The sequence below is a fragment of the Cupressus sempervirens genome, chromosome 11 (genome assembly GCF_028749045.1).
Source record: "Cupressus sempervirens isolate cs-2001-9-10 chromosome 11, ASM2874904v1, whole genome shotgun sequence".
NCBI lineage: Eukaryota > Viridiplantae > Streptophyta > Pinopsida > Cupressales > Cupressaceae > Cupressus > Cupressus sempervirens.
Genome location: NC_143128.1, coordinates 540,706,197 through 540,734,003, shown reverse-complemented (window position 1 = coordinate 540,734,003; position 27,807 = coordinate 540,706,197). Strand labels below are relative to the sequence as shown.

At 33.9% G+C, this 27,807-nt stretch overlaps 1 protein-coding gene across 1 annotated transcript in view; it reads left to right on the top strand.

Annotated features, from left to right (window-relative positions):
* Window positions 1-15,470: 15,470 nt before the first annotated feature.
* LOC149530767 (uncharacterized) overlaps window positions 15,471-27,807 on the top strand; it is a 49,102-nt gene continuing 36,765 nt past the window's right edge. Inside the window, exons 1-3 of the mRNA XM_089808238.1 lie at window positions 15,471-15,551; window positions 15,637-15,699; window positions 22,620-22,707. Of these exons, the coding sequence (XP_089664364.1) occupies window positions 15,471-15,551; window positions 15,637-15,699; window positions 22,620-22,707 (232 nt within the window). The remainder of the gene's footprint in view (window positions 15,552-15,636; window positions 15,700-22,619; window positions 22,708-27,807) is intronic.

The following is a 27,807-nucleotide window of genomic DNA, read 5'->3' as shown; positions in this document are numbered from 1 at the left end:
GATAAATCAAATAACCTATTATTTATCAATTAAATCCTATTCTTCTATCTAAATCCAAAATCCCCATTTATTAAATAAACCTATTTGATAAATAAAATCCTCAAATCTAAAAAGCCCCTAACTTATTCCTAAACCCTCTTTTTAGCCTAATCCACCCCATCCACCCATACTAACTAAGCTTAGTCACTAACTCACCCACACTCATGAATGCCATCCACTTGCAAAACTCTAACATCCCTAATCTAATCCTAAATCCAAGCCTAATCCACCCCCTAATGTTGTCACATTCCATAAGCAAGCTTAAGACTTTCTTAAGCCAAGGAAAGTCAACAATCTCAACTCCCCTCAAAATATCCCAACCACTAAGCTTTGAATGCTCTTAAAAAAGCCATAAAGACTCTTACAAGCTCTTACAATCTCTTACAAGCCATAATGAAGGGTCTTTATGAAGATATTATCCTTTGAGCCTCCTTTGTTGACTCATCCTTCCCCTTTCCTCCATCCACTTACCTTGTGACATGTGTCACTCCCTGATTGGTGCTAAACAAGCAAAACCCATGTGCTCCCTTTTGAGTGCATCCTAGCCCTCCTTAAGCTTTTATCTTTCCTTCCATCTTAGCCCTTAGCCTATAAATTGAATCCCCTCCCAAGCCATTTCATCACAATCTTGGAGCTAAAGTTATAATGCCCTTTTGAGAGCCAAAAGCCATCAACCATACCCTTATGATGATAAATTGAGAGCTCACAAAGCTACCAATTTGCCATTTTTCATCTCCATTGAAGCTAGTTTTTGGGAACCTTGAGCATACATCCCAATCTTTAGACCCATCTATCAAGCAAGGAGCTAAATCCCATTGGGAGAGTCCATTCATTTGGCTCACATTTCCAATTGGGGTTTCCTCTTTAGTCTCTCATTTATGTTATGGTTTATATGCTAGTTAATGCTTTTGTTTTTGAATAGATTAGTATTACTTGCTAACATATTCCTCATATACAGAGGGACCTTTATTAATCAAATATACTGTAGTATTGACAACCTCTGCCCACATGTGTAAGGGCAACCCAGCATGCAACCTCATGCTCCTTGCGCACTCCATTATAGTCCTATTCATGTGTTCAGCCACTCCATTTTCCTGTGGAGTCCTTGGAATAGTTTTTTGTCTATGAATACCATTAGTGGAGCAATAATCTTCAAATTCATGACAGAAATACTCACCACCATTATTAGATCTGAGACATTTTAATTTCTTACCAGTCTCATTTTCAACCAAGCATTTCCATTTCTTAAAAGTTTGAAATACATCAGATTTCTGTCTAAGGAAATAAACCCATACTTTTCTAGTTGCATCATCAATAAATGTAACATAATAATGAGAGCCACCAAGGGAAGATACCTGAGCTGGTCCCCATACATCTGTATGCACAAGCTCTAATTTCTCCTTTTTGTTTTCCTTCCCAGTCTTTACAAAACTCACTCTCTTTTATTTTCCATACACACAACTTTCACAGAAATCCATATTCACACATTTTAGACCTGGTAAAACTTTCTTTGAATGAAGTACTTTCATACCTTTCTCACTCATGTGCCCAAGTCTATTGTGCCACAGCGCTGTATCAGAATCTATAGCAGCTATTTGTTCTCCCTAGTCAACTGCAACAATTGTTCCTGAACATTCATTTTTCTCTGAAACAATCAAAGTAGAAGGAACAATATGACCTGTACAAAGATATAAGGTGCCTACTTTCACACCTTTTGCTAATACAAGGGAACCTTTTGAAACCTTCCAATTTTTATCATTAAAAGTAACTACACAACCCTCATCACCGAGTTGCCTTGCTGAAATTAAATTCCTACTCAGCTTTGGAACATGTCTTACCTCATGTCGTAGCCAATGATTCCCATTCTACAATTTAATCTTAATTTTTCCCTTTCCAACAATTTGACAGAGTTCATTATCCCCCAAATAAACAAGCCCAAAATCCCCTTGGACATAATCAATGAAATAACCTCTATGAGGTGTAGCATGAAATGAAGCACCAGAATCTAAAACCCATGAATCATCAACACTTTCTAAAGACAGAAGCAAAGCATCCTCGTCAGATTTGTTACTTACCACATTTTCCTCCTTGTCTCCATTTGATTTATCTCCTTCATTTTTCTTGCGATTCTAGCAATCTTTCTTTTTATGACCTAGTTTGCCACAATACCTATAGTCATTCGGTCCTCTCGATTGAGACCTCTTCCCCTTTGACTTTCCTCTTGATTTCCCATGATTTCCAGAGTTACTTCCTCTCTCAGTTGTTTTGCCCCTACTTTATGCATTCAAAGCACTTCTTGATGTAGATCCACCTGAGGATTTTCTACAAGTTTCCTCACTTAAAATAACACCAATCACATCATCATATTTTAGGGTACTAGATCCAGGAACAGAATTACTCACAGCCATTACCAAGCCATTCCAGCTTTCAGGCAAAGAACACAAAATCAAGAGAGTCATAATTTCTTCATCAAAATTAATACCCACAAAAGATAACTGACTAGTAATAGTATTAAACTCATTTAAATGATCTACAACAGATGCACCTTCTGCCATTTTTATATTAAATAAATGCTTCATGAGAAATACCTTGTTTGAAGCGGAGGACTTTTCATATAGTGTCGCTAGGGTTTTCATCAAATCTTCTGTCGTCTTTGCTTTTGTAATATTAAATGCCACCAATGGTGCTAAGCATAATCGAATGCTTTCGAGTGCCTTTCTATCCAAAAGATCCCATTCAGCCTCTGACATAGTTCCTTGATTCTTGGCTTTGTCGTCCAATGGCTTCCATAAATCCTTCTTATATAGATAGTCTTCCATTTGCATTTTCCATAACTGGAAGTTCTACCCATTAAACCTATCAACCCTCAGCTTACCCTCATCTGCCATTGCTCCCAGTCAACCATGAGACTCCCACTTAACTATGAGACTTTCTTGCAGAGGATAACTGAAAGACAACCTCGCTCTGATACCAATTGTTAGGATAAACCACGGACAAAAATAAAAACTACATGCAAATATAACCAATAACAGAAAATAATAGAACACACAAAAATGAACACAAGGCACCAAGATTTAACGTGGTTCACCCAATCCATGGGCTACATCCACCAAACATCAAGTCCGATCTTATTACAATCCAATGATTACAACCTGGTTACAATTCATAATCCCTTACGGCTCAATACTGCCGCAAGAACCAATTTCACATCACAACATAATGAAAAATACCTAACCCTAAACCCTTTTATACAAGTATTTTATTTGTTTTAGGGTTACAACATGTCGGCTACCATGTCGGCCATGGCCAAATTTTTTTTTTCAGGGCGATGCCCCAAACCCCACTATTTATGAAGTATGTACAGTACTTTCTTGATCAGTCACCATAATCTAACACAATTTTAATGCCTTCTTGTAGCAATGTTGAATCTGCCATTGTTACAAGCTCTTCCTCTGCATCAATGGTAGGAAATCAGTGGCTCAAGATGATGAAGAAGAGGAATTGGGTAGGGAAATAAAGGAATTGGGTGGGAGAAAAGAGGAATTGTATGATGCATTAAAGGTGAATCCATGGCAGAGATTCAAAGAACTCAAGATCAACAGCCCTTCTAAGGAATTGATAGAATCCCTTGATCATCAAAAGTGCAAGATAGCTGATTTGGGCAATGCAGTAAGCTTCCCAAATGATTTAATGGCTCCAATTCAAACACTTCGTTACATGTGATCAGAGACCATTTTGAGATCTCCATACGATGCTCTGGCAGATTTGTGGTCCATTGCATGGATTGTCTATGAACTTGCAACATGGGAGTTCTTGTTTGATGAGGAAAGAACGGTCAAGAGAAGGCTATGAATTACTTGAGCTTAATGATGGAACTTTTGGGTCCAATGCCCACAACAATTGCAATGGGTGGCAATCTTTTTAGAAACTATTTTCACAGTAATGGTCACCTGAAAGGGTATAGGAAGTTAAAACTTAGGTCATTGATCAGTGAGCTTCAGGATAAATATGGGTTTGCTAGAAAGGATGCATATGATTTCAGAGTTTTTCTTGTTTCTCTCTTACATTTTGTCCCCGAAAGGAGACACTCTACAATGCAAGCCATTAAAAATTCCTAGCTTAATCCCATGCCTCGCCTACTTCAGTCACCATCATCATCTTCATCTCCCCAAGATGATCAAAAAGAATGTGATAAGGTTATTTCACAAGAGAAGACAACAGAGAGAATGTGAAAACATGATGGAAATGTTGTTTGGTTTTAAGTATTTGTGAAGCAAGAAGCCATGATTACTGCATATTGACATGATTTCTTTGAAATTTTTGTCATACAAGAGGAACTAGATTCATGGAGATAGATTCTTGGATAACTGTAGCAATATATGACAATCTGTGGGTGGAAAATTGTATTTAAATGTAGAAGCATTTCCCCACAATGCAAACTTCAATCAATCATGCTCAGAGATCTTCTATATTTAATATATTAATAGAATTTTGTTTCGATTAGTTTAATGTCTCTTGTTTGACTTGATTGGTTTTGCAATTGTATTCTTTTGTCCTTAAAGATGTTCTTCTGTCTGAGTACTTTAGTAAGCATATAATTATAATCCAATTTTATGGTAATGTTAACATTTTGGTATTATTTCAAAGAGCGAAGAGCACTGATTTGAATCTAGTTTAGATGGTTGAAATGGTCATTGTTCATTTAGAGAATGAGAATATGAAAAGCTTAGACTATAAGGAAGCAAAGGTGTGCAAAATTGCTTCCTACGCTAATTTTTGAGAGGACGATTATGCAAATTGAACTAACTATTGCAGAGATCTCAAGAAATGCATAATAACATAATCAAAATAACAAAGAACACATAGCATAGTGATTACCATGGGGAAACCCTTCCGGGAGAAAAACCCCACCCTCCAAAACTCGCACAATGTATTATCAAACCAAGATGATTACAATACACTTGCAATGCAAGTTCTTAGAGGAGCGCATCACCACAACTCGAACTCGGAGAGACTTCTTCTAGCACTAGTCTTGCAAAATGAACTCAATTAGACAAGCACCTCCCCAAGCCCTCCTTTTATAGTGATTTTGCAACCTGGAAACCACTTGTGGTTTTACAAAACCATGGGCAAAGCTATCATGACACATGTTTCCCATTTTTGACATTTACATTTCCAATATGGAAAAAACAACCAGGTTAAAATAGTAATCCCGTCCACAATTTTGTCTCTTAGTCTAGACCCCCATAAAAGTCACAAAATGAGTCATCAAGACTCTAAAAATGATCTATCTATTTCTACTATGGACAAGACTCATTTTTGACAACTCATTAACCAATTTCCAATGTATAAACAAGTCGAAAGCTTCCACAAAGAAATTCTAAAATTTTCCAAAATAAGATTGCAAGGTTGAGACACATGTTCTCAACATTCTCCCACTTGTTGAACATCTTGTAAGAGTCAGGGGATCCAAAAATATCATGGACTTAATTGCTAGGGGTCAAGAGACCCATAAACTCTAAACACCATTTGAATTTCTCTGTGCTCATGGGCTTAGTTAATACATCAACAACATTCACTAAAGTCTCTACCTTTTCTAGCTTCACCTTGCCATCCTTGGTCATATCTCTCACAAAATGATATTGTACATCAGTGTGCTTGCTCCTCACATGAAATGTTGACTTCTTTGCTAGGCAGATTGCACTCTAGCTATCACTATAAATTGTCACTGCACCCTATTTGAACTCTATATCTGAACACAATCTCTTTAGCCAGATGGCTTCTTTGTAGGCATGAGTAGCTACCATATACTCTACCTCAGTAGTGGACAAAGCAACCACAACTTGTCGCTTACTTATCCAACTGATTGCACCACCAAATAATGCAAACACATATGCACTATGGATCTTCTTCTATCAACATCATTGGCCTAGTCTAAATCCACATAGCCTTGAATATCCAAGTAATTCTTGTTTCTTATTCCATGAAAATATATTGAGTACTCTGAGGTACCCCGTAAGTATCTGAAAACTCTTTTTATTCATCCCAATGTGCTCTTCCTGGATTAGACATATAATGGGAAAGTACTCCCACTACTTGGGCAATGTCTGGTCTTGTACAGACCATAGCATACATCAAACTTCTAACAACACTCTGATATGGTACTTGACTCATCTCTTCCATCTCTGATGGGGATGTAGGACATCGTGAGCTAGAAAGCTTTGTTCCCATACTATTAGGAACACTCAATGATCTTGAATCCTGCATATTAAATTTTTTTAAAATAGTGCCGACATACTTACTCTAGCCTAGCCAAAGCTTTTTGTTTTGTCCATCTCTTATAATCTCCATTCCCAGAATGTGCCTAGCTGCACCAAGATCTTTTATTTCAAACTTTATCAAGAGTTGAGATTTTAACTCTACAATCAAACCTTTTCCTTTGCCAATAAACAACATGTCATCGATATACAAGGCAATAACCAAGAAACCATCACCATCAGATTTGAAATATATACAGTGATTAGATTTAGATCACACAAATCCCAAACTCAACACATATTTATCAAACTTCTAGTACCACATCCCAGGACTCTGTTTTAAACCATACAAGGATTTCTTCAATTTACAGACCAAATGACTTTTACCTTTCACCACATAGTGCTCTGGTTGTGACATGTAAATTTCTTCCTCCAAATCTCCATGAAGGAAAGCAGTTTTCACATCCATTTGCTCAATTTCTAGATCATAAGTTGCTGCAATAAAAAGAAAAAAACTAATGGATGTCATTTTGGCTATTGGAGAAAAAATCTCACCATAATCTACTCCCTCAACTTGAGAGTAACCTTTTGCAACCAAACGTGCTTTATACTTCTCAATGCTTCCATCTGAACCCATCTTCCTTTTGAACACCCATTTACAACCAACAAGCTTCCATCCTTTAGGAAATAGTACAACGTCCCATGTTTGATTCCTCTTAAGAGCTGCCATTTCTTCATCCATGGCTATTTTCCAGGACTCTAAATCATTCATACCAAGAGCCTCTTGTATAGATCTCAGTTCATCAATATTAGCATTCAATGCAAATATGCACCTCCAATCATCAGGAGAATACCCATACCTTTCAGGTGGTTTCCTTTATCTAGTAGATCTTCGAACAAGATCTGGTTAAGGTTCAAGAGGTTCAAGTTCATTATTAGATTCTCCCTCTTCCTCTGATGATTCAGAACTTGTAGAGGTTTCTTCAACATCTCATCTTTCTAGGGGCCTCGATTCAACTTTCTCAGGTGTAGCAGGAAGTTGAATCACATCTTTCTTTTCTTCAATCTGTTCTAGTTGCACTGTAACAAAAGAAGGCTTAGTTTCTCTAAAAATAACACTTTTGGAATAAAATACCTTTTGTGCAATAGGATCCCAAAGCTTGTATGCTTTCACACCATAACTATATCTGATGAAGATACATTTGACAGCTTTGTTGTCCAATTTTTTCTGCTTCTCCTTTGGCACATGAGCATATGCCTCACAACCAAATACTCTTAGATGTCTAAGTGAAGGCTTGTGGCTCGACCACACTTCCATTGGCATCTTATCAACAAGAGCTGATGTAGGAGACCTATTTATTAGGTAGCAGGCAGTGGCTATAGCTTTAGCCTAGAAATTTTGTTGTAGTCCAGCACCACTTAGCATACTCCTAGCCTTCTCCATCAGGGTCCTATTCATTCTTTCTGCAACTCCATTATGTTGTGGAAAATATGGAGTTGTCTTCTCTCTTTTAATACCACAATCTTTACAAAATGTGTCAAAATCATTGAACCCAAATTCACCACCATTATCAGTTCTCAAACATTTTATTTTCTTTCCAGTCTACAATTCAACCGTTGCTTTAAATTCTTTGAAATGACTAAAAACTTCAGCTTTACTCCTAAGGAAATAAACCCATGATCTTCTACTGAAATCATCAATGAAAGAAACATAATAAATTGATCTACCAATAGAAGGAACATCAACTAGACCAAATACATCCAAATGGATTAGATCCAAAATACATGAAGACTTATGAGAACTCAAGTAAAATTGAATGTGGTTTTGTTTACCATAGATACAATGCTCACAAAAATCAAATTCAAGATTGCAATCATTTAACCCATCAACAAGGTTCTTATTTTTCAAGGTTCGTAGGCCCTTCTCACCTATGTGACTGAGTCTCTGGTGCCATAACATGGTCTTCTCTGCAGGCAACTTTGATTCGATAGATAAAGCACCCTTGGGTACCCAAAAACCATGACCATCTATTGAAAGAGAAATATTCTCCTTCTCCCACTGAGTAGTCCTTTTTACAATCTTATCAAAAGTAATATTGCACTTAACTGTGCATGCATCAAGCTAGTACAATGTACCCAATCTACTTCCTCTTTCTATTACCATAGCATCTCTCACCATTTTTATACCTGCTTTAGAAAACTTTACATGGACATCCGCATCTATTAGCTTACTAACAGATAACAAATTTCTTGCTAGTCTAGGGATATGCAAGACACCATCAAATCTTCTAATTCTACCATCAGAAAATTTTACGCAAATACTTCCACGACCAACAATATCAAGTACTAAATTATCATCCAAATACACCTTACCACCATCAAAATTTTCATACTTACTAAACTAGTTTCTATTAGGAGTCATGTGGAAAGATGCACTTGAGTCTATTAACCATGCATTTTCACCTACATGAGTGGCCAAGGCTATGATGAAAGCATCTCCATCTTCCTTCTCGGACTCAGAATCTGAATCTTTCTTCTTCTTCTTCTTATTTTTCTTCTCCTCTTTGCAGTCCTTTCGAAAGTGTCTATGTTTGCCACAATTCCAGCAGATTGCCTTGGACTTACAAGGAGATTTCGATCTCCCTTTATTTTTGGACTTAGAATGGCCATGTTGCTTTTCGTTGTTGCCTCTTTCTTTTGGTTTTCCTCGAACACTCAAAGCCTCTTTGGCATTCAAAGAGACCTTCCTTCTCATCTCCTCAAAAAGTAGAGAACCAACAATGTCCTCCATCTTTAAGACAACTAAAGTGCTCCCTATAGCCATCACAAGACTATCCCATGAGTCTAGCAACACACATAGCAAGATTTGACACCTTTCTTCTTCATCCATTGGCACCCCTACTAAGGTCAACTGAGTCACCAACATATTAAACCTTTCTAGATGCTCAAAAATTTGTCCACCTTCTTCCATTCTCAATGAATACAACTTCTTCCTCAAGAAAATATTATTCACAAGTGATTTCGATTGATAGATCTCACTTAGCTTTTTCCAAAGCTTCTTTGCAGTAGGTTCTTCATGGACATTAATCAGAATAGAGTCTGCAAGACACAATCTGATGAGACCTTTAGCTTTTATGTTGATCACATCATATTGTGTGGCTAATGTTAGATCTATGGGCCTCAACTTGTTCTCATCAATCACATCCCATAGATCTCGATCAATCAATAGATCTTCCATCTTCAGCTTCCACATCTCAAAGTTTGTGCCAGAAAACTTTTCAACATCAATTCTCCCTGACATGCTTTCCATCTTTTCAATTCTGAAACACAAAAATGAAACACTCTACACAAGCTCCCACTCAAACCTTGATTAGCTCAAAAAACCATGTACCCAACAAATAGAACCAAAACTAGCCAGGCTCTGATACCACTTGTAAGGAAGCAAAGGTGTGCAGAATAACTTCCTACGCTAATCTTTGAGAGGATGATTATAAAAATTCAACTAACTATTGCAGAGATGTCAATAAATGCATAATAACATAATCAAAATAAAAAAGAACACATAACACAGTGATTATCGTGGGGAAGCCCTTCTGGAAGAAAAACCACACCCTCTAAAACTCGCACAATGTATTATCAAACCAAGATGATTACAATACACTTGCAATACAAGTTCTTATAGGAGCGCATCACCATAACTCGAACTCAGAGAGACTCCTTCTAGGACCAATCTTGCAAACTGAACTCAATTACACAAACACCTCCCCAAGCCCTCCTTTTATAGTGATTTTGCAACCTAGAAACCACTTGTGGTTTTACAAAACCATGGGAAAAGCTATCATGAAACATGTTACCCATTTTTGACATTTACATTTCCAATATGGAAAAAAAAACCAGGTTAAAATAGTAATCCCGTCCACAATTTTGTCTCTTAGTCTAGAACCCCATAAAAGTCACAAAATGAGTCATCAAGGCTCTAAAAATGACCTATCTATATTCTACTATGGACAAGACTCATTTTTGATAACTCATTAACCAATTTCCAATGTATAAACAAGTGGAAAACTTCCACAAACAAATTCTAGAATTTTCCAAAAGAAGATTGCAAGGTTGAGACACTTTTTCTCAACATAGGCATCTCCATATCTATTTGTTTGAATTGCTAGATAACAAATTTTTCATGTTTTTTTAAACTTATGTATCTATGAGGACATTTATTCGAATTCATTTTGACATTGTTGAATTCATTATTTGTTCATTTATATGAAATTGACATTTTAGAGTTACAATTATCTTAATATAAGTTGATTGATTCCAAAGTTATTCTTTGTTTGTTTTAGTTGATGGGGATGCAAGTATAGAATAATTTTAAATTGTTCTTAACATTTGATATATCTGTAAGAGTAGTGATTTGAATTCGTTTGTCATAAATAGTTATTAATATATTAGAATCTTAGACATTCTAAAGTATTTATTTGTGACAAACATCATGATATGCTTTATATTTGATCAAACTTTACATTAGAGGTCCATGGTTGTGTTAAAGAAGAAAATTCTTCACTTCTCATAATTTATACATTGTTCCCATGTAGTAGCATAATGGATAAGGAGAGTTGTCCATTCTCTAGCTTTGATCGTCTAAGAGCTTCCAAAGAATAAGGTGGCATCAACAATCTACTACAAAGGTCGAGGGGGGAGGTGAAGCTAGTTTAATGCTAATTTTTTTATCTGAACTACTAGGTTTGTTATATTGCACCCTAAGACCTCTACCACCATGATGAAAAGATAAGGGGAGAGGGGATCTTTCTTTTTAGTCCTTTACTAGTTGAGAATTTGACCCTAGGTTTCCCTACGACCAAAATGAGAACTTAACCATCTCCACACACTTTGAAGTATTATGCTAATTATGCCTTGACTAAATCTCAACATGATCAAACCTTGTATAGGAAAGCTCAATTTAATTTATCATAATCCTTGGAGATATTAAGCTTGAAATGCATACCCATTCCTTTACACTAGTCCATAGAGTGCATGATCTTATGCATTGTGATAGTAACATCAAGGATATGTCTTCCCAGGACAAATCACTTCCGATTTGGGTTGATAATCTTTTTAAGAAGTAGTTTGATTTTTTCAATTGCAATCTTTGTAAGAATTTTGTAGAAAGTATTACATAGAGTTATGCCAGGTCTAAATTCATTAAGATACTTTGGGTAATTGTGTTTAGGGACCACTATAATGTAAGTATCATTAAACTATATCAAGAACTTATCTATTCTAACAAAGTCCTAGCAGTCTTGGTAACATCATAACTAATAATGTCCCAAAAATCTTGGAAGAAGGCTGAAGGGAAGCCATTTAGACCTCAGAGACTTGTAAGCATTCATAACAAATCTTAGATAAGGTTTTATCTCATTTTTAGGTAATCTAATATTTTCTAAGGCAATTGTAAATTATCTAGTTTTGTGGAGTCAACCAGATTCTTGTAATGTAAATTTTGAGATATAAGCTAAGGTGACTGATTTTGAGATTATAATACAATATTTTCAATAAATTTTATGTGAATTTGGACCCCCTATAGAGGTAAGATCTATGAGTGAGGCTTACAATTTGATGTGTAAAATAAAATTTATAACTATCTAGAAGCTTTAAAATTACCTTGCAAAATCAAATTCAAGTTTTAAAAAAATAAAAAAAGAATTTTTTCACATGATAGCCTTACTAATAATAATAATAATCTTCTAGAAATGGTAGTTGTGTTAACAACATTTTATCTAATTTATTCTTGTGCCTACGACCTAGATACTTTACTATTTGACATTAACATAGTCAACATGTATATTACTAGTAACATAATCTTTATGAGATCCAACAAACAAGTTATGTATGTAATGGAGAATTTAAAACAAAAATTAAAAGAGATAAAATTAATGGAAAAATATCAATATAAAATAGAGGGCTACTTCTTCCCTGATACAGATGAATGCTAGGATAGAATAATTATAAATTGATATTAACATTTGATAGAATCTCCAAGAACACCAATTCAAATTTGCTTTCTTTGTTAATTTGTCATTGCCTACATATAAAATGACCATATTATAGCTTTAGGCATTCCATGTCTCTATTTTCTACAAATATTCTATATATATGAAAACTTCTTCAATGACTTATCCACTTTAGGGAAGCCTCATTTTGATGTATTAGATGTATACCTAATTATAAACATTAACTAATAGAAATACATAAACCTATAAACTATATATCAATTCATTAACTTATTTATGGTTTATGTATAAAACTAAACTAATATTTATGTTTAAATATAAGTTTAAGATACATTACACATTTAATAGTTGTAGACATTATAATCATCTATGACAAAGGCAAAATAAATCTAGCTATGAAAGGAAAATTAACATGACCAAACACATAAGAAGGAATATAATTCAAATATCTAGAAGACTTTTGTGAACTAGAATAAAAGAATTAAAATGTATTTAATATTTTTTTACCATAAACTTTATGTTTATGGAAGTCAAATTTAAGATTTCACTCATCAAGGCATTTGACAAGACTTTTACTTTTTAGGGCACTAAGAAATTCTCACCAATGTGATCAAATATTTGGTGACATACAACCATCTTCTTTATTGAGAGCTTCATCTTTAAAGCTTTTGTACCTGTAGGTACCCAAAAAGAACAATTGTCATGTGTAGAAACATCAATATTCTTGTTTGCTATATTTGATATCAAGAATGAAGAATCCAAAGCTGTTTACATGGACTTCACATAATCATTACTACACTAAATTGTGCATGCACAAAATCTATACAACCTACCAATCTAAACACCCTTACCAATCACCATAGAGCATCTTTTAATATTACATACACTACTTGGGAAAATAACCTACACACTCACATCATTGAACTAGCTAAGGGCATATGTATTAAGTTGTGGTACCAAAATGGTGTCACATTTTTATTTTTTTCCTTATGAAAGCTATAGTGTGATCACACTGCCTTATTCATGATCTGAGCCACAGGCTTGGGTGATTCAAAAAGGTCAAGGTAGTTGGATCACACTATAGTGTGATCACATTGATGGTTTTTTTTTTTAATAAATCACAATCTCTTAGCTTATTTCCTCATTGCACTCAATGTATTTTCCCTTTCTCCATTTTCTATAGCCCCAAGGACCACATATACACTATTGCTTGCTAATAATGTCCCCTCCATGTGCTAGCAATGCCTCCTTGTTGTATTAATTTTTACGGTTAGAGAAGAGGAATGGATTTGAACCCTTGTTTTTATTAATTTTATGCTTTTTTATTATTTTTTTCCAATTTTGATTCAAGTTAGTATATTTTATTGAAATTTACTATTGTTTATATGTCAGATAATGTTCAAAATACTCCACCAAATCCACCTCCAAACAATCCACCAATCTAACAACTAACCCCTCCACAAAATCAACCTAAACAACCACCTCCTCCATGACCTCCACCAATTCGATGACCTCCTATAGGGACTCAAGATAATTTATTGAATGAAATAGAAAGAGGAAAAACATAATTATAATCAATTGTTAGGAGGTTAAATGATTCACTTCAAAACAATCTTGGTAGGGCACAACTGGCAACATCCCTTGAGACTATTGTGACCTAAATTTCTTCTATTAGTGGCCAGTTAAATATATGGAAGAATAAAAGAGAAGAACAAAAATGATATTATGTTAAAGACATCAATTTTCCACAATCCATCATGTATAGAAATAGTTTCTAGAAGATATTATGTTGATAAATTATCATATCATGATGTTAGAAATAAAGGAATTACAAAAGATTACATATGTTCTTTGTTTAGAAGGCTAGGAGAAGAATTCACGATAAAAATTACTACTAAAAGGCTCCCCATCCATTGGTGCATAAATAAACATATAAAGAATAAATTTTTGGATAGATGGTTGATAGTGTTTGATGCCCATCCTTGAAATAATCATGAGGTACCAAAGTATTTTTTTTACATCATATTGGGAGTTTATTCTTGGGGAGATCCCCAACTATGCATGCATCTTGGGGTAGAGGTGAGGGTTCATCGTGTCAGAGGTTGGGGGCACTTCATGACCCTTATGCACCAAGGACACCAGTTGGCATCAAGCAGGTGGAGCATATTCTTTTTCTTTCTATTGTGAAGGAACACATATAGATGCATACACACTAGGCACTATTAGTGCATTGACTAAGAGCCTCATTCAGGTTTCTTGTCCTTTTCTTGTGGACAAGCCTCATCATCGTAGAAGCTATATGTGCATGTCATGTGGAGCTTTGTGCACATTTGACACTTCTAGAAGAGAGGATGTGGATGATGGGATTATGAAAGATGACTTCCTCAATACACATTTGGCATTGATGCACATGTAAATATTAATAATTATATTAAACTATTTTGATTCCATCTTGAATATGTACATGATTGAATAATAAATTGGTATTTTTTAGCACTAGCGCTAAACCCCCAACCAAATTGTACACCATGTCGACAACTTGATAGGTATGCATTGGTTTAATCATTTAATTAATACATCTATATAATGTAATCAGATGAAAGGTTGACTCAAAACTTGTATCCATGTGCATTAGTTCTTTGGTGGACCATCTACTTTCACATTCGACTTTAAGCATGGGCATGGTACCAGTCATAATAAGGTACATTTTTTTTGCATGTTTATTTGGTTTAATTGATTATGTTTGTTTAACAAATAAATTAATAATTAACTAATTGGCTTATTATCATCATATACAGAATCATGCTATTGGTCATGGTGTTCCTGAATTGGGCTCACCTAGATATTATACAATTTTATTTTCCCCACAAATATATACATGTATTAATGCATTTTTATTGGTGCACCTTCAAGGAATCCTAATTGAACTCATTGGCTTCATAGTTTGTTTGAACACCCAAAAGGAACTAGGAGAATCTCTAATAGATTTGCATACATGTTCAATAGGGAAATGTTGTACTTGTGGCATTAACACCACATAATATAGGACAAGGTGGTACATTCACGAAGGTACCTGAAATTTTATAATTATTGATGTAGTATAAAAATATATGTATTCTGATAATTACAAATAATTCTCTTGTTGTATCATTTTCAGCTTATGACAATGGAGACTCCTCCACATCTCTGTGTATCTATTGAGAAAGGAGTTACTGTTGTAGTGGTCAATTCTAACTCATTGACTGAGGTATGTTATTTACAGTTATTAGTATTGAAAATTATAAATTATACTCATGAGTAGGATTGATAGATTATTTTGATCATTGTTGTAGGGTCTTGTCACTCTTGATTATTTGCCTACTCTTGAGCTTGAAGAGAGTGACCATTTACTTTTTGTAAGTAAATACTTTATTTTATGTGTACTTATATTTCAATTTTGATATATAATTAATAGTTATTGATTCACATATATTGTTTATTGTAACACTAGTACATTTTTGGGTGATATGTGACTAGGTGATCGAAAATTCTAGTCACACGACTAAAATTTTAGTCTTGTGACTAAAATTGATCACACATCACTATTTCTTTATAATAGGGGATCAAACAAGTGACTATTTTGGTCACATATCACTATTTCTTTGCAATTTATAGCTATAGGTGATAAAAAAAAGTGACTAATTTGGTCACCTATTAAAATCACAAGGTTAAATGTGTAAAGAATCAACTTTCAAGTAGAATATGGTCAAATTTAACCTACCATGATCAATACTCATAATTGTATAGCTTTCATCAAACATGTATTTCTGCAATATCTTTAAATATAATAGCATTTAGCACAAGTGTGTAATTAATGGGTACCTTATATAAGAGATCATACCTAATATAAACCTTTATGTACAATGGTTATATAGTCTAGGAGGTGTGCAAGGTAAATTAAGAAAAATAATAGTTGACCCTATAACATCAGGAATAAGATCATGTCATGATGTGTTGTGCACATGAAGAGTTTTGGAAGTTTTTTTAGGCTAAACTTTGATGTTTTTGCATGCAATTATATAATACATGAGATGAATAATTAGTAGGTCAATTAACAAATGATATTATTTGTGAACAAAATTCTCAACAAAGAAGTGATTGCAAAAACTTATTTAATAATTTTTATAAACTAAAATTAAATAAATTATTTATCACAGTTACTAATTAATTCAAAATTAAAACTAATTGATGAAAAAAAGTAATCAATTAATTGATGAAAACAAAAATTGAGTTTGACTCAAAAACTAAAGAATTGAATCTTGATGGAAATATCACAAAAATTAATCAATTAAAAGTTATTAATTAATGAATCTTATTATTAAATTAATTAAATCCTAAAAAAAATAAAAATAATGATATTCATGTTGGTTTCCCAATAATGTCAACAACCAAATTTCCCCAATTTTCATTCCTGCACGTGCAATCAAGGGTCTGCCGAGACACAAAACAAAGCTTAAAATTTGCAGAGAGCATTAATTTAGCCAAACATACAACATATTGCAACAACAACATATACATCAATGACAGGCAATAGCAGAAGGCATAATATTGTTCAGTGGGTAGAGTAGTTAAAGTATTGGGAGGCAACATATTCTATTTATCTACATTATATTTAAATTCAATCTTTAAGGCAATCAATTTATTCCCTTTTCTTTCTCAAGACTAGAGGATTCATGATATATTGGCTAGGGATTTTATTCATCTCCATTATTCTTTGATTGAATCTTCAAGGTAATTAATATGTTCCTGTTTCTCTCTTAAGCACTGGTCTTAGGTTCCCTTTTCTCTTTTAGATTAGATTAATATTAGTTTAAATGGTTTAAATCGATGCCCTATCTAGGCTATATAGTGCATTTTCTTAGTTTTTGTGATTCATTCAATATGTGATTAGCTTTAAGATGTCCTATGAGATACTCAACATAGGCAAAAGGCTCAACCCCACCTACCACAGGTTTGATTAGCATCTTGATGATTAAACTAAGGATGTCCTTTGAGTTACTCGGCATAGGCAAGAAGCTAAATAAAGGTCATTGGATAAAGTTCATGCATTGTAGGGTTGCAATTAAGGCCATTTCATGTGATTTAAATAACAATCCTCACCCTCTAAACCTGAATGGTTGCATACACATAGAATACATATAATTCTTATAATTGTGGTATATATTCTATAGTACTACATTAATACAAGCAATTTGAGCACACAGTTGCACCAATTGGTGCACAACACATCCATACCCTACTCCAAAGATTCCATTCTTCACAACCTGCAAGAAAGAAGACAAAGGTTGTAGAGTTCATCTTTTACACTAGTCAATAATTGCATTTTCTTGTTCAACCCACACAAGGCCTACATTAATACAAGAAATTTTTTTTCAACTTTGACATGTATCACTCTCTTTTAATAGCACATATCATTGTCATGATAAATAGTATTGTCATTAGCATTTGTGAAGCTGTTCCCTCATCCACTTTTTCACTGCTATAGGTGGCTTTTCCATAGATTCGATCACATTTCCACATTAGATGTTAATAATAAAGTCAAAGAGGAAAAGGAAACACTTATTAGATGTGAAGAACACAAGTCAAAGAAGATGCAAAATACATGCACTATCCTCTGAGCTTTCAAAAGGCAAGTCAAAGTTTGATTTATATATTAGTTTTGTGGATGGGTGTGAACTTGAAAATAATATGTTGGTTAGTGCTAATTCAAAGATTTCAAGTCACAAAATAGAATTATTGAGGTTATTACAATAGAAAAGAGGATGAGCATATTTTTTGTAGGATCAAAGTGAACCTTTGGTGAGCCTAATTCTATTATTCTATTCTTTTATCTGCAATTCTATCTTGATTTATACCATACAATTTTAACTATGTGGTTTTTGAATCAAATTCATTGATCTCCATTTCATGAATAGTGATTCAACAGGAATCCATCAATCATACAATAGCTTAATACCAATAATATAGTAAACATGTGTGGGGTATAAAGTTCTTTTAATAATCAAATGAAACACAAAACATACCCTCTAGCATTTTGAATATCCCAAGTCTTGCTACCATAAAATTAACTAGTTTTAGGTTTGACGTGTCTTGGTATAGACACAATTACAATAATTTAAGGTATGCGGCATGGAAAATGCAGATGTGAAATCCTTTGCTAGATATATTGTGTGTGTTTTCTTAGTGGTACCATTACATCCAACATCAGAGATCCACCATGGATTGAGAAACTCTATAACTGTAAAACATCATTATTGACTACCAATTTGATAATGCAAGGAGTGATTAGTCCATACATGTAGCATGAAAAAGATACTGAGCATCATTGAGGTGGGCACTCATGTCTTCATTAATGTAATCAATTGTGTGAAGTAGTTGTATCTCCTCTTGCCATTTATCAATTTGTTGTTGATCTCACCTGCATTATCTATGTCAAGAACAACATTCTAATAATAATAAAAATGTGTTTTACAGGGACAGTCTAAAATATAAAACCCATGGGCATAAATGTAAGGATATTTTTCTCAACGTTGGCAAAAATGACCCCCAATTCCTTCTCTAATCCCCTGGCATTCACATCCTGATCGAAGTGTTTTGTTTGATCACGGTGGGTAACAAAAATCTGGAGTAGAAAATGGTTGTGTCTTAGATAGTTAACCCCCATATTTCTACCTCCTCAAAGGCCCCCACCACCCCTTGAGATACCCAAAAAATATGTCTCACCTTCACCCTCACCCTCTTTGAGGTCTCCAAATGGTCATTCTCAGAAAAGCATGCAAGTCCCCTCTATGATTCCTCTCCAAAAAAACTCAGCTTTATCTCCTTCTGTGGAGCTCACAAATGACATAAACTTTCAAGCCTCCTCTTGTATCCTTCTTGCCATGTTATCATCTCATCCAACATTTATTGAAATTGGATCCTCCTGGAAGAATCCTAATCCCAAACCCTAGTAAAACAATGAAGTAGAAGAGAACAATTCTACCAAGGATCTATCGTTATTGATAGTGGCTAAAAATGGGAATTAATCAATCCCCAAATCACCTGTTCCTCCTCTAGTTTTGAAAATGGGAATTAAAATATTTGATGCAGTACTCCTATTCCCTCCCAATATTCCATGTCGGCATGCTTTCCTTGAATTTTCCTTGAACGTACTTCTTTATCTCCCTGTTGATGCTTGGGAACTCTCTGATTCTAATACCCCACTTATTGAACCATTTGATCTTTTGCTTCATCAATGAGCTCTTTCTTCTATCTAATTTCTCCCCTTTCCTCTGTCTAATTTATTCTCTACAACCAGTTTTGGGTAATGATGCAGCTCCATGTTCTCTAATCTTCTTAAATAGATTATCTTTTTGTACCTAGCTTCTGCTTCAATAAGTTAGTTTGAAATTAGTATGGTGGTGAGTAAGTTAGTTTCTTTGTGATTGTCATTCTTCACATAAGATAGTGGAAGACCACTAGTCATGGCAAAGCCACGCTAGATTGGTAGACTACCACTAACTTGTAGCCATTAGGGATTTACTATGGGAGCGAAGTTTTTAAAGAGTCAAAAGTAATGAGAATGTGGAGTTGAGACTTTTAGATCTATATTTGAGGAGAAAAAAAAGTCGATTGAAGCTCAATCTTTCACTATGGAAGTGTATGCAAAGTGTATGCACATCCTAGATTGTGTTAGGAGGTTACTGGTCCTAATAGTTAATATGAACATTAAAGTTGACTTTGTTGCTAGACTGGTGCAAGTATTTCCATTGTTGTTGTTGGAAATATCCTTACTATCCTTAGCCTAATCAGAGTCTAAAGATGTCACCTCCAAACTTATGGTACTGGAAATATCCTTACTATCCTCAGCCTTGTCTCTTTACAACACAAGGTAATAAATGTCTTTCCATGCTCGTAGCCATCATTTTTCCCTCTTCCCAACTAGATCAAACATTATATTGGCACTTTGCCAAAAGTGAAAATAATTTTATTTAATTGTTATTTCTTAGCACTTGCCTTGTGTATTATAGGGTAATGATATGGACTTTGGTAATATATTATTATAATTTTTTTGGCATAAGCCCTTTTGGGTGAGTTCTCAAACATAAAATATGTAGCTACCATCATTAAATATCAAAAAATAGTAAATATTATTCACTTATGAAATTTGTTGATGTTAGAGCTCTATAGCAATGTAATGTCCCTTGTCAGATTGCTTAAAATATAGAGACAATGTCCTCTGAACTTCAAAGTGAAAGATACTTTTCCCTATTAAGCCTTCAAAGATATGAATTTAGTTCTCTTAACACTATGAGAGATTTTTCTTATCAAGTGACTCATATAATGAGACATCACCCATTTGTCTCAATACGTCTTAATTTTGGTACAAATATGGGATATGGTTGCAATATATCATTTTGGTGTAGAATAGATCCGATTATTCACAATATATAATATATAGCATTGTCTCTTTTTCACTGTATTTATTAATTAATCTTAATGTTTTAATAGTGATTATTGATGATATTGTTGACATAAGCTGCCAATACCAATCACAACCACCATTTAATTTCTAATATTTCTTCTACTAAGATGATCACAGGTGTAATGTATCAAAAATGTGTTGCTCGCAAGCTCCCCAAATGTGATGTTGCTGCTATAGTATCTTACAATCGATTGTCTTTTTATATACTCTACTTTCCACTTTTGCAATCTTCCTTTATTCATATTAGTTCATGTTCCAACTAAGCCTGAATAGTTAGTTCCTATTTTATGTGGTGTGGTTCTTTGCCTTTGTATATACTTGAAATCATGAATTGTCGGCATTGATGTTGTTATTCCATTCCAAGCTATCACTGGATGTCATACCTTGTTTGTCACTTGACAGTTCTAAGTACATTTGTAAATCTGGAAGTTCTCAATACCATTACATGCATCCATTATTATCGATAGTTGATTGCCTATATAAGGTTGTCTCCCAATGTAGACTAGATTCTTTTCAAAGAAGAACCAATGCTCTATAATTTTCAAATGATAAGGAATTTGCTGTAGTATTGTCTTCCTTGTATAATACTGATATCTTTTGATATGATGTTGATAGTTATGTTGAATTTATATCTTTGCATAGATACCTTGAGCATTCACTACAGATATGTTTGATTCCATCATGGTCCTTTTTGATGATGAGGATGAAAAATATGTATCTTCTTGTGCCACTATGCCACTATGCCCACCTTGTAAATATCAAGTCTGCTGACTTTCTCTTGTTGGATGCTAATTGTCGCTCTCTTGGATGAGTACCAATGCTCTACAATTTTCAAATGATAAAGAATTTGTTGTTGTATTGTCTTCCTTGTATAATACTGATATATTTTGATATGCAGCTGATAGTTATGTTGAATTTATATCTTTGCATAGATACCTTGAGCATTTACTGTAGATATGTTTGATTCCATCATGGCCCTTTTTAATGATGAGGATGAAAAATATGTATCGTCTTGTGCCACTATGCTACTATGCCCACCTTGTAAATATCAAGTCTGCTAACTTTCTCTTGTTGATTGTTGATTGTTGATTGTTGCTCTCTTGGATGAGTGTTATTGCTCGATAGTTTGATTTTCCTCGGTTGATGCCTTGAGGTATGGGTGAGTGATGACTTTCTCTCATTGGATGCTGATCATTGATCTTAGGTGAGGTTCTAACAAGGTGAGGAGCATAATTCTATTATTTTAGTTATTTTTAGCACGCTTCATCAATACTAATATTTGATTTATGATTGTGATATTTCTTGCCATGCTTATGAGAGTCAACTGGACTTTCCTAACATTCTAGGCTGAGTGGGAGAGTGAAATACAAATAAAATTAGAGTGAGTTGGGTTTCACTCAAGTTTTATTTTAAATTAAAACATTACAGGCATCTTCACATTAGAATGAGTGATATGAGAATTTCATAACATAGAATAGCTCTTCCATTATTCAAGCTTACTTTTTAAACTTACAAATGACATGATTACATCATTTGCAAAATGGAAATTTTGACAGGAACACATTGAGTAATGTGGATTAAAAATGCTATAACAGATTGATTACCAACTACTATGAATTTTTGCTATTAGTTCCTGTCATGGCATGGAAGTATTGCCATGGCTTATAGTTAAATAGTGATTAAACTAAAAGGAAATAACCAATCAAGTATTAGTTTTCCAATATAGATATTTAAATTAATTTCTTTATTCAATGTTTCTATAAATATTTGATTGAACGTTAGTGGTTTCCTGTAAAATATGAACATTGGCAGGCTCCTGTTGGTGGATGCAAAGGCATTGCCAACTTCCACATAGGAGAACACTTGAATACAGAGGAAGAGGGTAAAAGAAAGTCCAGAGGTTTGACATAATTTGTGTTTAGGGTTATCTTTCGCATATTATGCATTGGGTCTCTCAAGAAACTTCAGAGGCCATAGCGAGTAGACCAAGAGAAGAATGAAAAATAATTGTCATCTGGGAAACTTTAACAAGTGCAGGTGGCTACTTATGAAATCAACACTTAGCATTCATTATTCTCCTGAAGATGAGAAGTGTGCCCTCTTTATTAGCTTTGGCATGTATATTTTAATGAAAAAATGCTATAGATCTATAAATGCTCTTATGTTGTTCAGGCTATAGAGATCATTCAGAGTATACAAAAATGTTGTTGTTGACATTGGCAAGGTATGGAATTCCATTTTCTCTCATGTCTCTAGCTCTTGCAAATTGGTAATTTAGATTAGGGCCTGACAAAATGCCTTAGCCCTATACCCCATAAGTATAAACCTAGTTACAATTTTCTTTGTAGATCAATAAAGAAAGAAATAGAACAACAATTTTCTAGAACACAATTTAGATTCTTGACTTGTGCATTATAAACTAACAATTAAGATGATAGTCTCCAATGCAATTATAATTGGCTCTGGAATTGGCAAGATAGAAGCATTTGTTCTCCCATCTTCCTCACAAATCTTTGGCTACTCTTGCCCAAAAATATGGCCCAATTATGACCATCTATTTGGATTCTAAACCAGTCATTGTATTATCTTCCTCACGCATGGCTAAGAAAGTCCTCAAAACACATGACAACATATTTGCAAACCACCATAATCTCATGAGAAAGTACATAGAAGTACCCGGCTGGCAGTTTTTCATAATTCATGTCTTGACTTTAACAGTCACCATTACAATATGTGAATGGTTTAAGGATCAACTTCAGTAGCAGTAGTGGGGAGTTCTCCTTTCATGTGGCCTTTGCCATATTCTTCACTTTTCCAATTGCCATTAGAAAGGCTATTATTGATAAGGTATCAAAGAAATCCATTTTGGAAAAGAGGACTGCTCATGTTGTGAATTCTTCCATAAATGTACTCTTAATATTTTCAAATTTCCACATAATATAAGGCTGATATCTTACAAGATAACAATCTATGGATTTGTCCATTAGACCAAGTGATATATGGTTTGAGGACTAATTGACCCAAGGAAAATTTTATTGTGCTTTTAACTGACCTCTTTCCTAAGGCTGATATCTTACAAGAGAACAATCTATGGGTTTGTCCATTGGACCAAGTGATATATGATATATCTTATTCAAAGAAAGGTAGGAGAGATGATCTAGAGTCCTTGATATACATGCTAATGTACTTCTTAAGAGGTAGGTGGGTTTATTGATCACATGATTGTACCTTTTTAATTACTTGTTTTGAAGCATTTTCTATCTTTTCTCTATATATTGTATCTTATTTTTTTCATGTATCAACCTTTCATGGTAGGTTTTCAAGGCTGCGACTATAAAGTGAAAGTATGAGAAAATATGCAAGAAAAAGACCTCAACTCCAATTGAGGTATTATTTTCATATCAATACAATATCTTTCTAATACATTTGACCGTGCACATCATTGTGATATTTTATGGAGAAGTATATTTCAACTGAGTTTCATATAGAAAATATATCTCTAAGATTGTCACTTCACTAACAGTTAGCAATACACTCAATTCTTTTATTTGAAATCAGATCTCTAGCTTGTCATGCATCTGCCTTGCATACACATCACCAAGGTTATACCAAATTTCTTACACCTTATCTTAGTTATTAAATAAAATTCCTAGCCCCAAAATGTTAGTAGAAGTCTATAATTGCAATTTTACTGTTGAAAAACATAGAATTTCTTAGGAAGATCTTGCTAGGGCATCATGTTCCTTATAAAGTACAAAATTATTTAAGTTAAAACCAAAACCATTTATGTCGATGTGCCTATATTAAATCACTGGCGATGAGGATCACAATGATTCTAATCACATGTCCTATGCATAAGGACTGATTTTGCAACTTCCTTAGAACTACTCCTAGATCCCACAACTGATCACTAAGTATCTCATCCACTTAATGTCTCCCTCAAGATGTATTAATGGTCAAATCCCTCATACCATACCTTCTCCAACCAAACACAATTCTCCACATGTTGACATGTCTCAAACTCTAATCACACCCAAAAGTACTAATCATAGACTCCAACAATAACTTCATGCACTAGTCCTCATACATTTATCTGCCTACTAACCTTATGAACATATACTCAAACCTTATCATTAACATCCCACATAAGGAAATCTCACTTCTATTGATATAATCAAACATTTATGATTCATTCTTGCCGTATGGCTATCCCAACCACATTAGATATTTACTTATTTTACTGTCAATCAATGGTAGTCTCACATCACTGTCCTAAATACCAAAAATCTTGTCCAATAGAATCCTACCTTCCATAAACCTTTGATCCTTTGGAATTATATCCTTCTATCATCATCAAAATTTCCCACATTGTCCACAACTTCCACTCATTCCAATCCCTCATTACTAATAGTGATGCATCTCTTGCTGTCATTATGTGACAATCAATGTATTAAAGAAAACAGTTAATAAACATACCTTGTTTTGGTCTACAACCTTCTTCAAGGAAATTTTCAAATAAAATTCTCCCTAATGCACCTATCACATCTCTCCCTACACTTATCTCCCTTCTTCAATTTTTTTTTCTTTTTTGAACTAACTTATATTTGAAGACACATTGTTCCCTTCTTGAATGAGACAACATTTCTCATTTTTTCATTCATTCAAAGAATGTGCAAACTTGTGAATGGAACACTATAGAATTAAGAATGTAAAATATTTTATTTCCTCCCATCTATTATAATTTTGAGTCTTGGTCCACAATTTACATTTCAAATCTACATTTTCAAAGTTACTGTTTATCCTAGTAAGTGTTCAGACTAGATTTCACCGAAACTTCAATATCTCACTCAAAACATAACAAAATTCAATGAAACAATTTTTATTATTATAGAGGATTAGGTATATCCATAAAACCAAACAATCATCATATGATTTTTTATTTTTTGAGAATTTTCATACTACAGGTGATCGGGTGGGGATAGTAGGCTTCCCCTTGATTGTTAAAAAACATCAAAATATGAACTTATCAACAACCTTCCAAACAATAAATAAATCCTCCTCAACTTTGACCTACACAATGGTTATAAACAATGACTTCTAATTCTCATATTAATGCATATTTTCTTGGACCATTAGTGTCTCTACTACAAACTTATTGAATATACCATTTGTATCAACCATAGGTACCTCCTTGTCTTCACATCAACCTACAACATCTCCATACTAGGAGAGAAAAAACTCTTCAATTAATCATCATGGCCCACCACCTCATCTTTAGCCTCTTGAATTCAGACCTCTACTAAACCAAAGTTTTTTCATGCCATTTACCTTGAAACTCAATTACTCCCTTATTCATCTCAAGGATGTCTCACCCTTGAGCCTCACCATTTAGTTTCATAGGAGTACCTTGCATGGTACCCTCCCTTTCTTCATCTATTTTCTTCTTTTTTTCTGCTAACCTTTGCATAGGCCATTTTATCTTCTTCTTAATCTTCAAATTCCACCTTGAATTTTTTTCTCCAATCAACCTTTACAATGCCTCTAACCTTTCCCTTATCTCCCTTAAATCATTTTCTCTCAACTCTTCTTTTCTCTTTCTCTTTTCCTCTTCCTCTCTTTTCTTCTTCTCATCCTTCCTAAACTCTTTCCATGCCTTCAATATCTCCCTCTCAGACCTTGTCAAACCAATATTCAACTATCTAGGACTCCCAACCATGATATCCCAACCCTTTGAATGCAGAGCATCAGTGGGCCTTTACACAATGTCCAATTATTAAGGATAAATTCACAACTATTTATGATATACAACTTCTCACATTATCTCCCCTTACCAATGTTATTGTTCAAACTCAACTTCACAAACATCAAGTATTCAAAAGTTTGGTCATGATGTTGTTCAACATTCCATACAATATGGACTTTTTGCCATGAGATCCTACCCTTGGATCAATCTTGTTTGTCTTAGATTCCCCTTACAATTTATCTTGAGAAGAACCCCCAATTATCCTATCAAGTGGTAAAGACTCATGACCATCTAACCCATCAATTTGTTCACAATATAATGACAATCTTGTCCTTGTCTTATCAATATTTTCCAGGGTAAACTTTAAGAAAGCCACCTCCAAAAAAAGATATAAAATATTGGCAAATATTTCATTATTTTGAAAAAAAAAAATTATTTATATTGGCGAAACTCTAAATTTTTTATTCTAAATATGATTAATTTTGGCGATTATTTTTGAATCATAATTTTTTTTTGTATAAAATATTTACGAATATTACAAATCAAAATTGAACATTTTTTTACCTTGTGGAATGTTATGAGAATCGTTACATATACTTTAAATCAATAGTGAATAATAAATATTAGTGATATATCCCTAAATTAACTAATAATTATGATAATTATTGGTCAGTTCAATTTAATTTCTCCAATAATATATTATATTTAGGTTACTCAAATCTATTCATGTAACGAATATTGTGGCGAATATTTGAGTTTAAATTTTTTAATAAAATAAATTATTGAGCGATTTTAAATATTCTAGAATTGAATTTTATAAAACTATGGTGATTTAGGTTGTATCAAATCTTAAATTATTAGCCAAAATACTAGCCAAAAAATTCTAAAATTAGCCAATTTATGAATATTAGCCACTAAATTATACCCTAATATTTTCTATACTTTTGACACTTCCTTATGACAATCATTTATGACTTCCAACCCAAACCCAACTACTCAATACTTTCAAGAATGGATCCATGCACTTTCTCCCTATAATGGTATCACAATTGGGATCCTACAAAAACCTACACCTTTCCCACACTTAAATCACAACTTACCCCAAACAATAACACTTGTTCACATCTTGATTCTATTCTATCAGAGTCACTCTATCATAGTCCCAACATTCCTTGAATCATAATCCCTTTCTTGGTCCAATACATGTACACTCCTTGGTATGGATATATGCAAGTTTCCAGATAGGTGTTTTACATA